We start from the raw sequence: 15,445 nt of genomic DNA on the forward strand, positions 1-15,445 counted from the left end.
TAGAGAAGTGAGCTGTCCAACGTAACAGAACTGAGTCAATAACAAAGTTGAGTACAGAACACAAGAGTCCCAACTCTCAGCCCCCGCTGTTGTATTTACCAATGATAAAAATACATAGTAAAAATAGTAAGCATTCTGGCTGGCATCTTAGCAGGAGTATTATTATGTCACATAAAGGTCCATTAGTAGAATCACCTGACCAACACCATCACAAAAATCATTTTTATACAAAAGAACACTCATTCCTGTGATAGGACAAGAGCTACTAGACCCCATCATAGGCTGCCAGCACTATGCTGCTGACATCACAGTTACCATAGATTACCTACTGGATTTGACCCACAGGGATCAGGCAAATGTTGATCCCCTGTTTCCTCTCCGCCCAAAATTCCCAAAGCAGGACCTTACCATTCTCTCTTTCTTCAGCTCTTCTTTGAGCATCTCTCTTAACTTCTGAGCTTTGAGGATTCTTTCACGGTCTGAGCATTTTTGTTTATCTTTTGTTAGAGGGGGTTTTGTATGTGGTATTTCCTCTTGTGTAGGTCTTCCTTGGGTGGGTCTCTCCTTGAGAGGACAGGGTGTGTTCTTCTGGAGGATTTCGTCATTTTTGAGAGCAGTTACACCCACATTTGGCTCTTTGCTCACTGATTTTTTAAGTGGGGAAAACTGTGGCACTTGTGGGACAGGTGTTTTCTTTTCAGGCAGTATGGAAGACTTTGGAGAGCTTTCTGTATTGCTCTTCTCTGATGGATAGGATTCCTTCTGAAGTGAAGAGTTACCATTAGTAACAGACTGAGGTACTTGTTTTTGAGAAGACTTTGATACTGAACGTTGTGCAGATGGAAGTGTAACTCTGGGTTTTGCCAGATTAGGCATAGTGGATATTCGTTTTCTTCTCTGTAAAGGTGTATCTGCAGGTTTCCTAGCTTCTCCATCATCATTGGCAGCACCAGTCCTTTCATCTCTATGGAAAATTAAAACAAATATCTTACCCTTACAATGACAGTTTTGCTACTTTTAAGATTGCATTGAAGCATGCACATCTAAAGCCTAAATATAGTACTAAAGAAAAGTGTATTACTCTGAGAGCCTTATCCAAGAATCCATACTTAACCAAACCAAGACATATTGAATGTTGCCTCGTAAATTAAGTAAAATATTGATTCTTATGTCCAAAAATAACGGACCTCAAAATATTAACAAGTTTTTAGCAATACTGATTAACATTTAAGTATTCAGACTGGTTTTTGTTGCTGTTGTTGTTTTCTGATGGAATGCTCTTTACCTTCAATATCAACACACTCATAGATCACCAGGTAATAAAATACTGGACAATAGTTTACGCCCAAAATTGAAATTGTATAAAAATATTTAACAAACTCAGATATAACCACCATTTTTATGATTTTTAGGGGTCAGGAAAAAGGCTTAATTTAAATTCCTCCGCAGTATTTGCAACTCAAATATTATATCACTGTCTAACTCCTTAAAACCCAGAGTGAAACTGACAAAAGGCCACTCTACTTTCACTATTCTATGCTAAGTCTACAAAAAGTCCGCAGCCTTTCCTAGGTGAGTACAATTAGTTTCTACAGGAAGTCAATCTTTGTTTAAAATGAAACTAAGTTTCTAACACTTAAGGTTGCAAAGACAATATTCCCAACATGAACCTAGTGCAAACCAATGTACTATTGTCTTCCAGCTCTGCAGACCACTCCAGTGCCTCAACTGCTGATCATTGCTTGGTCAAGATAAAGCAGAGGTAAACTGCAAAGATTTTTTTAAAATGAGGATTGTGCTCTTTTTTTTGGTTCTACATGATATATAAAAAAGGCCTGGAGGGTGAGTCCCTGGTTGTATTTTAACTTTCAAAGTACCAGGAATGTCAAGTCTGAATAAAATACAACTCCACAAAATGTCAGGTATATTTTTCAAGCTCTGTGGTAAAGTCATTTAGACACTTTAAAATGGACAAAGTACTAAGTAACATTTAACAATTTTAATCTGGACTGTTTCTTTAACTCTAGGTGTAAATCCAAGAAAGTGTTGCCCATCCTAATTCATAAATATACACCCAAGTTTTGGTACCAAAAAAAAAAAAAAAAAAAAACCCCAAAACAACAAAACACCCGTTTGCTGCTGTTGTTTTTTAATGGCCCCCCTCAAATTTCAGTGTTACATAACTAGGAGCAGTATACTTTCCTTGAGGTGAGTTCTGAGGACCTCCACCATTGATTTAAATGAGAACTGTGCAAATCAAGGTAATATCTGGCTCCAGAGTGAATCATTATTATAATGGTTTCTTAATATTTGCTCTAGTGTCCTAAGATGTTATAGAAAAGCAGATATGATAACTTCCTATGTGCCACTGCAATAAAACAGTAGATTAATAATAATAGAAAAAGGTCTGTACTTATGAAAAAAAGATAAAATTATTCAGTTCTAGGGAAATCAACACTAAAGTACTAACTTCAACCACAAATTTTAAATATTAAACTCCCGCACCTAGGCAGGTATCAATTTATTTCAGTGGAGGCCCTTCCACATGAGGCTTATTACAGGATTGGGGACTATAACAAAGAAAGAATAATTATGTACAAAAAATACCTATATAGCCATTTATTTCTAAACCAAGGCGTAGCACTCATTGCATTCTTAGTTATCTTAGACCTAGCAAGTAGTGCCCTCTCATCCTGCAGTAATATGTACTTGGCAACTTCAAACACGGCAAACCCAAGCCAGCGAGGGAACCACCTTCAGACAGGAAAAATATCTCCTGAAATAAAGGGAGACAGACGCGTAGAAGGCGTTGGACACCTGACAGCTCCCAAGCACGGTGCGTGCAGCTGAGGTGTGAGGCGCGGTGTGGAGGGCAAGGGCAGGCAGACTGCTGGCCATGAGGGTAGGCAGCTCCCAAAGCTTTCCAGATACCTGAGAACCTGTACAGGACTGAGGCCTCCAAGCAGCGCCCTCCCAGCGGTTGCTGGTCCTGCTCCCCAGGGCTGCACGGAGCTGGGGCAGCTCCTGACGGCGAGACTTGCGCACGGCGGCTGGGTGGGGCTACAGCCGCGCAGACCCCGGTACACAGCGCGAGTTGCGGGACTCACCTGCTCCCCGGCTGTTCCCCCTCCGGCTGGGGCGGGGGGTCCGGGCGGGGATCGGCAGCGGCTCCGGGAGAGGCTGTCGCGCTGGGCTGCGGCTCTTTCCTTGCCGGCGTGGAGGCGGAATCCTGGCCGCCCTGCGGCTCCGGGGCCGCCGGGGCGCAGCCGCCGCCCCTACCCCCGGGCCTCACATTGGGCTTCACGCTGAGCCTGGCTCGGCGGAACATGTTGCCGGGCTGCTCCCCGAGCCCCTCGCTCAGGCGGGGGAGGAAAGAGCTCGGTCCGGCCCCTGGGAGCGGCGAGGTCACTCCCTCGCGACCAGGGAAACGCTAGAGCCAAGTGTCCCCTCTCCGGCGGCGCCGCCTCATGTCACTTGCCGCACACCGGGTGCGGGTCCCCCCTCCCCGCCGTGTACAGGGCCTGGCGCAGCTAAACGTCATCAACCTGCCACCAGCCGCAGCGGGAAATTCACGTCCCAACGTGACGCGTCAGAAGGCGGGGTAAGTGGAGCGTGTTCCCCCGCTAGACCTTCCGTAACTAGTGGAGATTGCGGCCAAAGTGACGGGGAGCCGGAGGGGACACAGAGTGTTGTGTATCGCGAGTCTGTGCCTCGCGGGGTATGGGGTGTGTGTTAAAGCACTCTCCCCACACACACACTCCCCAGTGCCTGGAGGTCTGTGATGTGAGACTCTCAGCTTTCCTTTAAAACTGTCACTTTTCTAGCCTTTGTGTTTTTACAGAGTTGAAAAGGCCTCATACAAAAAAGCAAATAAATAATACCTCCAAAATGGATATTTTTAAAATCTCATTTGTAAGCCAGTCTTCTGATTTTGGGAGGAGAGAGGGGGTTCTTATTCAGGGTTTTCAAGTTTTTGCGATTGACAATCCCTGGGGCAAAGCCATAAACTAGCTTTACTCCCGAGGGAATTCTGTGCCAAAAAATTAAAAATTCTGTACACAATATTCCAAAATCCTACAAATTTTATTCATCAATAAATGTGGAGGCTCCAGCGTGGCAGTAGGAAGCACAGGCCAGTGGCTGCATAGAGGTGGGAGATCACCCTGCAGCCCCCGCATCTCTCTGCGACATGGACTTAGCAGTGAAACTGCACCCGAACCTGACACAGCACAAGGGCTGGGCCTGCCCCAGAAAGATACTGGGGGCTCTACCCCTCCGCACCAGGCACACCAGGTATGGGGAGTCAGTCTTAGTCCACCAGGATGCAAGTGTGGAGAGGCTTAGCATGGGGGGATCCAGATGTGGGGTGAGGAGATTTTGGGTGGTGCAATCTGGGTGCATGTTGCTCAGTGCGGGCATCCGAGTGCAGAGAGACTCTGGATGCACAGGGGCTTGTTGGGGGGTTCCATTTGCAAGGGCAATGGGACTCTGCAGGGGAAGTTCAGGTGAAGGTGGTTGGGGCTCAGTGGGGGGGCATGGGGGCTGAGCTGAGGAATCTGGGTGCTGGGGGGGCTTAATGGGATGGGGGTCCAGGTGCAGATGGCTCAGTGAGGGGTGGTCTGGATCCAGAGGTGGAGTCCAGGTGCGGAGGGAGCTCAGCGGGAGGGTCTGGGTGCAGGGGGTAGGGGGTTTGTTGGGGGAATCTAGGTGCATGGAGGCTCTGGATGCAGGGAGTGAGGCTCAGCAGGGTAGGGGTTCAGGTGGGGGTGAGGGAATGGGGGGGGTCCAGATGCACAAGGGTTGGGGGATGGGGGAGCAGCTCCTCCCATGGCTGAGGAGTGATGGAGGCGGGGGGGGGAGGGTGCAGAGCCTCCTGCAGCCAGGGGAGGTTCCCAGACACTCTTTGCAGGGAAGAGAAAGTCCTGTCTGCCCCCAACCCCAGCCCATCCAGGACTAGCAGCTGAGCCCAGTGCAGGGTAGGAGCCACTGGCCGGGCCATCCCCAGTGCCCCCCACTCCCCACTGTGATTTACCCCTCCGCTGGCTACTCCGGGCACCCAAAACAATGTGCCTGTGTTGCTGGGGAGGGGCTCATGACCGCTCTTGCAGCTCCCCTCTGCTTCCACATCAGAAAGTCATTTTTCTGTAGGGAAGCAAAGAAATCTGCAGGACATGAATTCTGCATGCACGCAGTCATGCAGAATTCCCCCAGGAATATATTCTGCAGGTTGCTCCAAACAGATGCAGGGACCACACCCACTGAACAGCCAGCAGGGTAGGGACTTAAATTTGGATCCATATTGGGAACACCTCAAAGTGGCATAGAGGAACTAGTCACCAAATGCAGAGCCAAGCCCGGGCTTCAGCTTCACACTTGCCCACTCACTCATTGAGAGGGTATTTGCATCCAAAGCACTAGCTCAAGCCTGTCTCTTTGTAACACCAGGCCTCAGAGGCCATCAAGGTGGCCTTGGCTCCTTCATTCTTCCCATACTTCAGGTCTTAGACAGAACTGAAACACTGTGACACGCCATAACAGTACTCTGTAAAGCTTCCATCTTTTTCTCTAGAATTTCAGCTTCCATTTAGAAAAAAAATATCTCTAGCTTTTGTTGCAAAGAAAACCTCAAAAATGGCAAGCAGGTGTAACTGATATGGAGATGAGTTTGCAGAGAGCCTGGAATAACATAGCTCTCCTTGGCATTAACTACCCCATTCATTTCAGTTAGGTGTTAATGCACATGCACAGTAATAATTTAAATTTTAATACTAATTTTTTTCCCAATTAAGAAGCCAAGCCCAAGGAATCCAGTAGAGTCCACAGGTACATTCAGACCCCACCAGGGGGAGCCAAGCTCAAGGAGTGCAGTAGAGCTCAGAGAACATGCACAATCATATTATGAAATTCTTCACAATCTACTGTTAGCAATGTCTCATTTTGACAACTCATATCAGCATGGTTTAGGACTTGTCTACATGAACATTTAGTTCACGGCAAGCTGAGGTGTGAATCTACACCATACTAGCCTGCTGCTGACACACTAAGTGCACTCTGCTGATACTTTCAAAGAGGACTACATCAAAGTATACTCTGTTAACGTACATCAGGAGGGTGCATATGGACAGTTGGTCAGTGGCCTGCTACTGGGTGTAGATTCACAGCCCAGCTAGCCACAAACTAATTGGTCATGTAGACGAGCCTTTATTTTGTTGGTGGAGCTTTAAAAGATAGCACCATCTTTCCCCTGTAATTCAACCCCTCAGACAGATAAATAGGAGACTGTGGTGTTTTCTAAGGAGTAGGGAGTGAGGAAAGGGGTATCTTTCAGATGAGCTCTTAAAACCCAGATCTTAGCTGTGTGAATATTAGAGATGATCCATCCAAATTCTCGTAAAGCCTTCTCTTCTCATAGGTGTTTTTACCAATATCTCAGGCTAAAATATTACCTTCCTGCCCCCTAGAGTTGACTTCAATATTTGAACTGTAGCTTGTGAACAGCTTTGGGATGAAAGTTATTATAGAATTGTAAAGTATTTTTTTTTAATTTTTATTTATAAAATCAACTGATGGGTTTTATATAACATGTAAATTTTATATGCCCTGACCCTTATTAAAAACTCTCCAAAATTTAAGGCAGTAAAAAGGCATTTATTCTGCCTCGTCACAATAACCTATTAAAGGAGATGCAAATAGAGGCCTTAGTCCAGCAAAAAGCTACATATAAGTAATCTCCTGCATCCATGTGGAACTCTTTGCTGCTTGAGGACCATAATTGTTGTGACAGACTTAATGCTGCAGTCAATAAATAAGATTTTCTGTAGTTTGGAATTACTTTTATTTATTTGTATTACAGTCATGTACACAGGCCTCAGTCAGGTTCAGGGCACCATTGTGCCAGGCATTCTGCACATATAGGCCTCATTCTTGCTGTGAACTCTGCATGGGCAGACCCTGGCAACTACACAGAGTTCATCAGGGCCATAATAACAAATAGTCCCTGCAACCAAAAAATTTATAATTTTACATCTTGAGCTTGCAATAAGATCCATACAGGCAGTTTCTTGTGTCCATGCAGAGCCCCGTTGCCTTCATGATTTTGGTTAGTTACGAGTATCTGCTCGTGCAAAACTCATTGAACAGCGTAGGTGTTAATCCTGCAAGTGCTTAGGCACTTATTTAATTTTACTCATGTGAGCAGTCCAATTGCTTTGATTGAGACTACTCACATTAGTGAAGTTAAACACGTGCCTAGATGTTTATAGATTTGGGACCTAAAGTATCAACTTTATAATAAAATCTGTGTAGGAGTGGCAGACCCTTCTGCCTGTGCAGAGAAATCAAAGGGATGCTGCATAGTTTTAAGGATCTGCCTGCACAGATCTGATTACAAGGTTAGGGCCACAGTTTTTCATATTCTAGTAACTCAAAAACAGCTGAATTAATTTTGTACTACATTTCTAAAATAATTCTAAATCCAAGAGCTGAGAATCAAGCAGATAACAGTTCAGCCCAAAGAGACATTATAATTTGCAATGATGTAAGTGGGGCTTCTGGCTTATGAAGTTTAGTTTTTTGGGCTTTCGTATTTAGTTTTAGGAAAATTATATTACCAGTTTAAGGATTAAATGTGATGTTAAAATATTGTTTTTCTCAAATTGTACAAAAATGACCTCCTCTGAAACTCTGAATTCCTAGCAATGAGTTCTCATTTAGCATGGGAGGACTGGACCTGGCACTGTTACAGCACCATAATTTTCTACATTGCAAGACAAGTAAACATTGGGCACTTTCAGTTGACATTTTAGAGATTTACCATCACTCACCATTTTATCTTAACTATTGCAATATTTAGTGTGTTTTTTAAGTCCGAGTACCTGGAATTCTGTGATGATATGAAGAATCGCGGTTCTAATTTTTTTAAAAGCCTTCATGGTTGAAGAGAAAAATTTGAAAACAGGACCCAAAGTGTTCCCTAAAAGGCTCAAAACAGCTCTATTTGCTTTCTGGTTTTTGAGACCTTAGGGTGCACTGGGATCATATGTTCACGCTTTTCTATGCAACCAGGCAGGACAAAAACCTGCTTCCAAAACAGAAAAGTTGTGGCTTTCAGCTAGCACGTGACGTTACTGCCTCCTGGAATTTGGCGGAAGGGGTAAGAAACCACACCAAATATCCTGAGACTCCGACACAGCCTAAGTATCCTGAGAACGCTGATCTCCACAACTCGAGAGAAACAGATTGTCTTCTGCAGTTTCCACGATATGCTATGCATCCGATGAAGTGAGCTGTAGCTCACGAAAGCTCATGCTCAAATAAACTGGTTAGTCTCTAAGGTGCCACAAGTACTCCTTTTCTTTTTTCTTTTTGCGGATACAGACTAACACGGCTGTTACTCTGAAACCTGATTTACTGAGGTCCATCAGAGCAACAGCAGCCTGGACATGCTGCTAACTGAGCATGCGCAATGTTAACGACCACCCCCGCTCAGAGGCTCCGACTAATTCTAATTTTGGTGGGGGTGGTTTGGTGACGCCGGCATATTTGTGACATCACCGAGGCGTGTCATTCTATAAGCCACGTCGGCGGGGGGTGTTGAGGGGGAGGCAGAAGAAGGTTCTGGCAACTGTCGGAGCACTTGGGAGAAGTAGCTGCGGCTCAGGTTCTGTGCGTCCCGCTCGGCATATTGTCTCGCCATGGCCCGTGAGTATCAACCTGAAGTGGCCCCGTCCTGTCGGGAACGGCTCTGCCGGCTCCGCGCGTTCGCTGGCCGCTGTCGGGCCTAGGTGATGGAGCGGCGGCCAGCGAGCGCGCCCCCTTCTCGCCGGCTCTGGGTCGGGCCCGGTACGTGCATGATGGTGGCTGGTCCTGGTAATTTAGGCTCCGGGCGCCTCTTTCCCGCTCCGGCCCCGCCGAGCTGTGAAGGCCCCGGGGCCCGTGAGCCCCGCAGGCTTCGTCAGAGCCGGCGCCATAGTGGCCCCACCCAGCGTCTGACTGCAGGAGCGGCCGGGCCCGCGGGGTGGCGGCCTCCCTTTGGCCTCTAGGGTAAGCGGCGGTTGTGCGGGGCTCCCCCAGGAAGGGGCCTGGCGGGGGATTAACGCGGCGTCCGGGACTCGGGGATCTCTGGCGTTCGTAGTGCGACCTCGCTCCTTGATGACTCCATTTTCCGCCACGTACAACTGGGTATTTCTGGAGCGAAACCTTGGTGGCTATAAACAAGGGATCTGTTCTGAGCCGGGTCCCCAGCGGTGTCCCTAAAGCCAGCCTTAAAAACGTGGGCAACTCGGAGCAAAGCAGCGTCTCCTGGGTAGTCTTTGCAGGGCTGTTTGTGATGAGCTACTGATCAGTCAGGTCTGGAGCTCAACGTTCCATTGTTGGCTGTCAGGCTACAAATAAAATCCCTCTAAATGGCCCCTGAGCATCTAATAGCGCCATACTTAACTTACCACTGCCAGACTGTGCCCTCTTCTTTTACGTACATAACTAAAAAAATCAAACAGACTGCAGCAGTACTATGAGGTGTTGCAGGAATCCATATTGCTCAAAGTCGGGGGGGGGGGTACAATGTCACTTGACTATATTAATGGCAAAAAATTAACAGAGTGTGAAACGTTACAGCAGTAGTCAGACATTCATTACTACAGTTTTCTTAAACTCTAGAGCTTTCTTAAATTTTCTTAAACTCTTCTTTTTCATTTCTCCTGGAAACAAGTTAATCTTCAGCATTACTGAAGTTGTCTGTTTTGTAGTTCAACTTGTGAGATGTTCTAAGTTGAGCTCAGAGTTTCTAAACATGCAGCTTAAATTCACTGTAGTGATCCAAGTTCAAGGAAGAACTGCATAATTAAGAACTAAACTTCCTCATGCAAATGCCCTCCAGCCTGAAAGGGAAGTTGCAGGCTTATGCAATCAGAGACACAGCTGTCTGAGTCTACTTATGAAGAGGTACTGTATAGTATGCATAACTTGAGGTCAAAAAGAGGCATGGATGATGTGTTCTGTACTCCCGTCATCCTCAAATCAAAAGTACTTGCTAATACGTGAACGTGGGCATTGGTACATTCCCCCTTATCTATTCTAAAATAGTAATTGAAGAGGCAGAGCAGGCCTGGAGATCTTTCTGCTATACTGAGCAGTCCTAACTTTCATTATATAGTGAACTTCCAGGTTTAGAGTCCTGGGACATGTAAAACTTTAAATACATGATTATCAGACTACATACCTAAACTTCGATTATTCTCATTGGAAATACTTTTGTCAGTTTGTACATGTAGCGAAATCAACATTTACTGACACCAATAAAAATCTGATCCTTCCAAGCTTACTTGTAACTTAGCCTGAACTGCTTATATTTGGCAGAACTTTTCCATGCCACATCTGCCTCAAACTGAAGTTCCTAGGAACACTTCAACAAAACAACATGTAGCTGTTTTTCAGAGCAAGGTTAGGGAAAAAACGTTAAATTCTCTGTGCTGTTAAATTTGGGAAGCTCTAGCACCTCCTTGCTTTACACCAGACTTGCTGTTTTGCCTTGCAGAATTTCTCTCTTGGATCCAAACTTGGGGAGGAAAACCTCCATGGGTAGTTTTAACAATGCTTTTTACTGGTTTTGGTCTTAAGGTACTAAATTACTGTCGGTTTACAAGAATGGAGGTAAGGAAGTGGAAATTACAGCACATATATAAACTTGAATATTATGTAGGTGGGAACCAGCGTGAACTTGCCCGCCAGAAAAATCTGAAGAAAACCCAGGAGGTCCTCAAGGGGAAAAGGAAAGAGGATAGTTTGTCTGCTTCTCAGAGAAAACAAAGGTAAGCTCTAGTACACAGGTCTCGGAGAGGAGGGTGAGTGGTATTCTATAAGCTCTGCTCATGAAAATAAGCTGTACCTACTTGATACTAGTAGACTGTGATTGTATTTTGAACATCTGCACATATTTTAGGTTACTCAGACTTTGCTTTCTCTCAGTATTTCTTGAGCTTGAATCTGTCTTGGGTGGATGGGTGGGCCTCAAATGCCCTTCTGGGTTCTACTGTAGTCCTTGGTTTTGACCCCTTGTTAGGAGGGAAGTGGCAGTACCTCCCCAGCCATTCACTTGAGGTGCCAAAACAAAATGATTGTTTTTCAGATTGAGCAGTTCTTCATATTTTCCTTCCCTCTTACATGCTTTGAGACTTTTTTTTTTAAAGAGTGTAGTTCATGGAGAGTAAATCCGCATACCAGCTCAGTTGAAACCGTGGATACTTTTCTTATCTAAAGAAGGAATTAGCCATTTCAGTCTGAAAAGCAGCTTAACCTAGTAGAGATTTGTTCATCTATCTATAAATTGAGTATTGCCTCATTCACAGTGGGTCCACCTACCATTCATTTGAACTGAATACAAATGAAGGATTGTAAGATAAAACTAACAGGAAGAAAAACACGGGGGGGGGGAGAACCTTTTTGTGAGGTGCATATCAAAGGTTTGCTTGAGTATATTTGAGGGGACAGAAGGGATGCCCAGGCACCCTTCACTGAGGGAGTAAAAGGAGAGTGCTTTTGCTTCATGGGAAAAAGGGTCTTAACTGGGTTTGGCTGAAAATGCTGGACTACTTTGGGTGAGAGTCTTTAAAGAATAACTTACGCTTTCAAAAAACTAAATTTATTTTTATGGCTATCAAGCAATTAAAAAATTAATTGCAATTAATCATGCTGTAAAACAATAATAGAATAGTATTTATAAATATTTTTGGATGTTTTGCACACTTTTCAGATATTTAATTCAGTTACAACATAGAATACAAAGTGTGTAGTGCTCATTTTGTATTATTTATTATAAATATTTGCACTGTAAAAAAGTGAATTGAAAAATACTTACTACAAGTCCTGTAGTGCAGTCTCTTTATCATGAAAGTTGAACTTACAAATGTAGAATTATGTACAAAAAATAACTGCATTCAAAAACAAAACTATGTTAAACTTTAGAGCTTACAAGTCCACTCAGTCCTACTACTTGTCTGTCTGAGCAACCCAGCCATTTGCTCAGACAGACAATTTGGTTACATTTGTAGGAGATAATGCTGTCTGCTTCTTGTTTAGTGTCACCAGAAAATGAACAGATATTCGCATGGCACTGTTGTAGCTAGCGTTGCAAGATATTTACGTGCCAGGTGCGCTAAAAATTCATATGCCCCTTCATACTTCAACCACCACTCCAGAGGATGTGTCCATGCTGATGACTTGGTCTGCTCGATAATGACCCAAAGCAGTGCAGACCACCACGTGTTCATTTTCGGCATCTGAGTCAGATGCCATCGCAGAAGGCTGATTTTCTATTTTGGTGGTTCAGGTTCTGTAGTCTCCACATCAGACTGTTTCTCTTAAGACTTCTGAAAGCATGCTCCACACCCTGTCCCTCTCAGATTTTGGAAGGCACTTCAGATTCTTAAATCTTGGGTCGAGTGCTATAGCTAGCTTTAGAAATCTCACATTGGTACCTTCTTTACGTTTTGTCAAATCTGCTGTGAAAGTGTTCTTAAAACGAACAACATATGCTGGGTCATCACCCCAGATTGTTACAACATGAAATATATAGCCAAATGCGGGTAAAATAGAGCAGGGGACATGAAATTCTTCCCCAAGGAGTACAGTCACAAAATTAATTAACGCACAATTTTTTTTAACAAGCATCATCATGGAATCATGTCTTCCAGAATGGTGGCTGAAGCATGAAGGTGCATACGAATGTTTAGCATATCTGGCATGTAAATACCTTGCAATGCTGGCTACAAAAGTGCCATGCGTATGCCAGTTCTCACTTTCAGGTGACACTGTAAATAGGAAGCAGTATCTCCTGAAAATGGAAACGAACTTTTGTGTCTTAGCAATTGGCTTAACAAGAAGTAGGACTGACTGGATTTGTAGACTCTTAAGTTTTACATTGTTTTGTTTTTTGAGTGCAGTTACATAAGTGTTTTGGTTTTTTTTGGTTACATTTTTAAGTTACGCTTTCACGATAGATTTCACTATAGTACTTGTATGAGGTGACTTGACAAATTTATCATTTTTACAGTGCAAATATTTGTAATACACTTTCTATTCTGTGTTGTAATAGAAACCAATATTTGAAAATACAGAAGAACATTTTAATAAATTTCAATTGGTATTCTATTTAACAGTGCAATTAATCGCAGTTAATTTCATTGCATGAGTTAACTGCAATTAATCAACAGCCCAATTTTTTGTTCTTTGTTTCCAATACTCTTACTGCCACTTTACTATAGTCTTAGATATAGCTACAGTAAAACAAGAAAAAGTTTATCAAAGTGCTGTGGTGTTAAGCAAAGTGATATTCCTGAGGTGAATCTCAGAAGTTAGTGTGTACTGTTCCTTTGAGAATAGCAGTCCCAGTAATTCTGTAAGTGTTCAGTGGATTAGGGCTTGGACGCTACAGGGAACACTCCCAAATATTCAGGGATGGGGTGTGCCTCTCTGTACCTGAACGGAGAGCAAGGTCTGCAGAGGCCTGGAAAATAGTGCTTGTGCTGCCAGAGGCTGTTGCCTTCAGGGAGATGATCCACAGCAGGCACAGACCAGACGATTTCATGCTAGTGGTGAGGTGCCTCACACTCCTGAGAACCCCTGGGGAAGCATCACACTAAACACAATCTATACTTAAAAACGAAGATCCAAGTAACAAATTAAGTGTAAAGTCTGGTCACAACATGACTCAAGGCCACCACAGTGTTCTTGAATTATAAGACTTTATAGTTAATTCTGTAGTACACGGTAGTATATTAAAGTGTGCAATCAGCCTTGAATTAAATGGCAACTGCCTCAAAATACACTTTCAAACTGAAATTGGTCCAGTAAATAGCTGTCTTCAGAGCCAGTCAAATTAGAGAGATCCTCTTGACTTAAAGGTTACAGGTTTGAAAGATGCTTTCCCTGTGCGTTACAACCAGGTAAAAAGCTGTCGGACTCCTGACTTTACTGAGAACATATGAGACAGGATTTATAACCTTTTTGTTGGGGCTTGATCTATATATAGTTCATTCATGTGACCTGAGTATAATCTGTGGATTGGATTTTGGAATATCTATACCAAATAGCTTTGGTTTCCATTTTCTGCCGAGTATTGGCAAACTCAAAATTTGGTACCTCAAATGGGTTTAAATATTGGAGCTTGGATTCATCTACTGTATGCACAGTCTGCTGAAGTATCAGACTAGAACTTCAGTGCTACCTTGGAAATATCAATTCATCCAGGATGAATGTTGACAGGTACATAAAATATCAATAGTTCTTTCATTGTAGTAAAATGCAGGCAAGTAGACTTGGTATCTGGGCTGGGCCTCTGCAGGGCTATCAATCTATTGTCCTGATCATTTTTAAGCTTAAATATTGATCCATTATATGCTGTTGCATTTGGTTTTGTTCCATTGGTTGAAAAGCAAGAATGGAAGTAACCTGTAGAAAGTAAGATGAAGCCTAATAGTAGCAGTCAAGGAATATTTTCAGTAACTCACTATTTTTCTAACTAAATGTCTGTCTTTTACAGAGACTCTGAAATCATGCAGCAAAAGCAGAAAGCAGCTAATGAGAAGAAGACTCTGCAGGCAGAAACAAAATAAAGTGTGTGGCTGCATAAATAGCCTAAAATGTTACAGTACACCAAGTTATAGGGCCTAAAATATCACTTATTTGTAAAAGTGGCCTACCATTAAATGGCAAATGTTTATCTTATACTTGTAGACTTATTCAATTTGCACTTATTTAGAATTTTTGGTTCGTATAGGCTGAGTAAACAAAGACGTCATTAAGTTACCTAGAATACTTATTTCAAAAAAATTGCAAGCGCTCTTATAGGCATGCAAATAAGCCTAGTTTAAGTAATGGTAGCTATAGCTTAACTGCACCTTTCATTATTAACAATGTTGGCTTCACTGAATGGCTTGTGTGACTTCACTATTAAAGCCACAATTAGACCAGTTTACCTTCTTTGTGACCCTTAAAGTATAACAATCATTCACAGTGGAACACTAATTTAAAAGCCCAATACCTTTGTACAATGTATTCAAACTTGTAAAGGTCTGAACTGTAAATCTCATTTTAAATTATTTTTATAATAAAATGTCGCATGAAGTATCGTTTAATCTGAAATGGGGTACAGTGGATAACCTTTTACTGGGCTTGAATTAAAAGAAATCTGCACTGTAAGACCAAGAAAATGAACTTTTCAAAACAGTAACTTTCAGAAGACTAAAATCTGGCATGACTTGTTTAATCTTGTCCTCTGGGAAAGATTATAGTATATTGGCTTGTAAACTTTTAGTTTAGCCTCACCAAGTTAAAACATTGTCTGGTTGGGAAGGGCGGCAACCTCATAACCACAGATCTGTAGCATAACTCCTTGACTTTTCTGAGCACCCTCAGCTGAAAGTCAAGGAGAAATACTCCTGCTCAGAAA

General features: G+C 43.3%; 2 protein-coding genes across 2 annotated transcripts in view; one reads left to right on the forward strand and one right to left on the reverse strand.

Moving 5' to 3' along the window:
- Window positions 1-3,447, reverse strand: part of BDP1 (BDP1 general transcription factor IIIB subunit) — a 72,893-nt gene extending 69,446 nt beyond the window's left edge. The window contains exons 1-2 of the mRNA XM_074952764.1: window positions 3,108-3,447; window positions 409-964 (exon numbers count right to left, since the gene is read on the reverse strand). Coding sequence (XP_074808865.1) covers window positions 409-964; window positions 3,108-3,328 — 777 coding nt within the window. The 5' untranslated portion in view covers window positions 3,329-3,447. The remainder of the gene's footprint in view (window positions 1-408; window positions 965-3,107) is intronic.
- A 5,096-nt stretch (window positions 3,448-8,543) lies between these two features.
- On the forward strand, window positions 8,544-14,721 carry SERF1B (small EDRK-rich factor 1B). Its single transcript, XM_074952772.1, has 3 exons — window positions 8,544-8,700; window positions 10,700-10,808; window positions 14,537-14,721. The coding sequence occupies exons 1-3, from the start codon at window positions 8,694-8,696 to the stop codon at window positions 14,607-14,609; spliced, it is 189 nt and encodes a 62-aa protein (XP_074808873.1). The 5' UTR covers window positions 8,544-8,693; the 3' UTR covers window positions 14,610-14,721.
- The last annotated feature ends 724 nt before the right edge of the window (window positions 14,722-15,445 follow it).

This window comes from Natator depressus, chromosome 5, assembly GCF_965152275.1.
Source record: "Natator depressus isolate rNatDep1 chromosome 5, rNatDep2.hap1, whole genome shotgun sequence".
Lineage (NCBI taxonomy): Eukaryota > Metazoa > Chordata > Testudines > Cheloniidae > Natator > Natator depressus.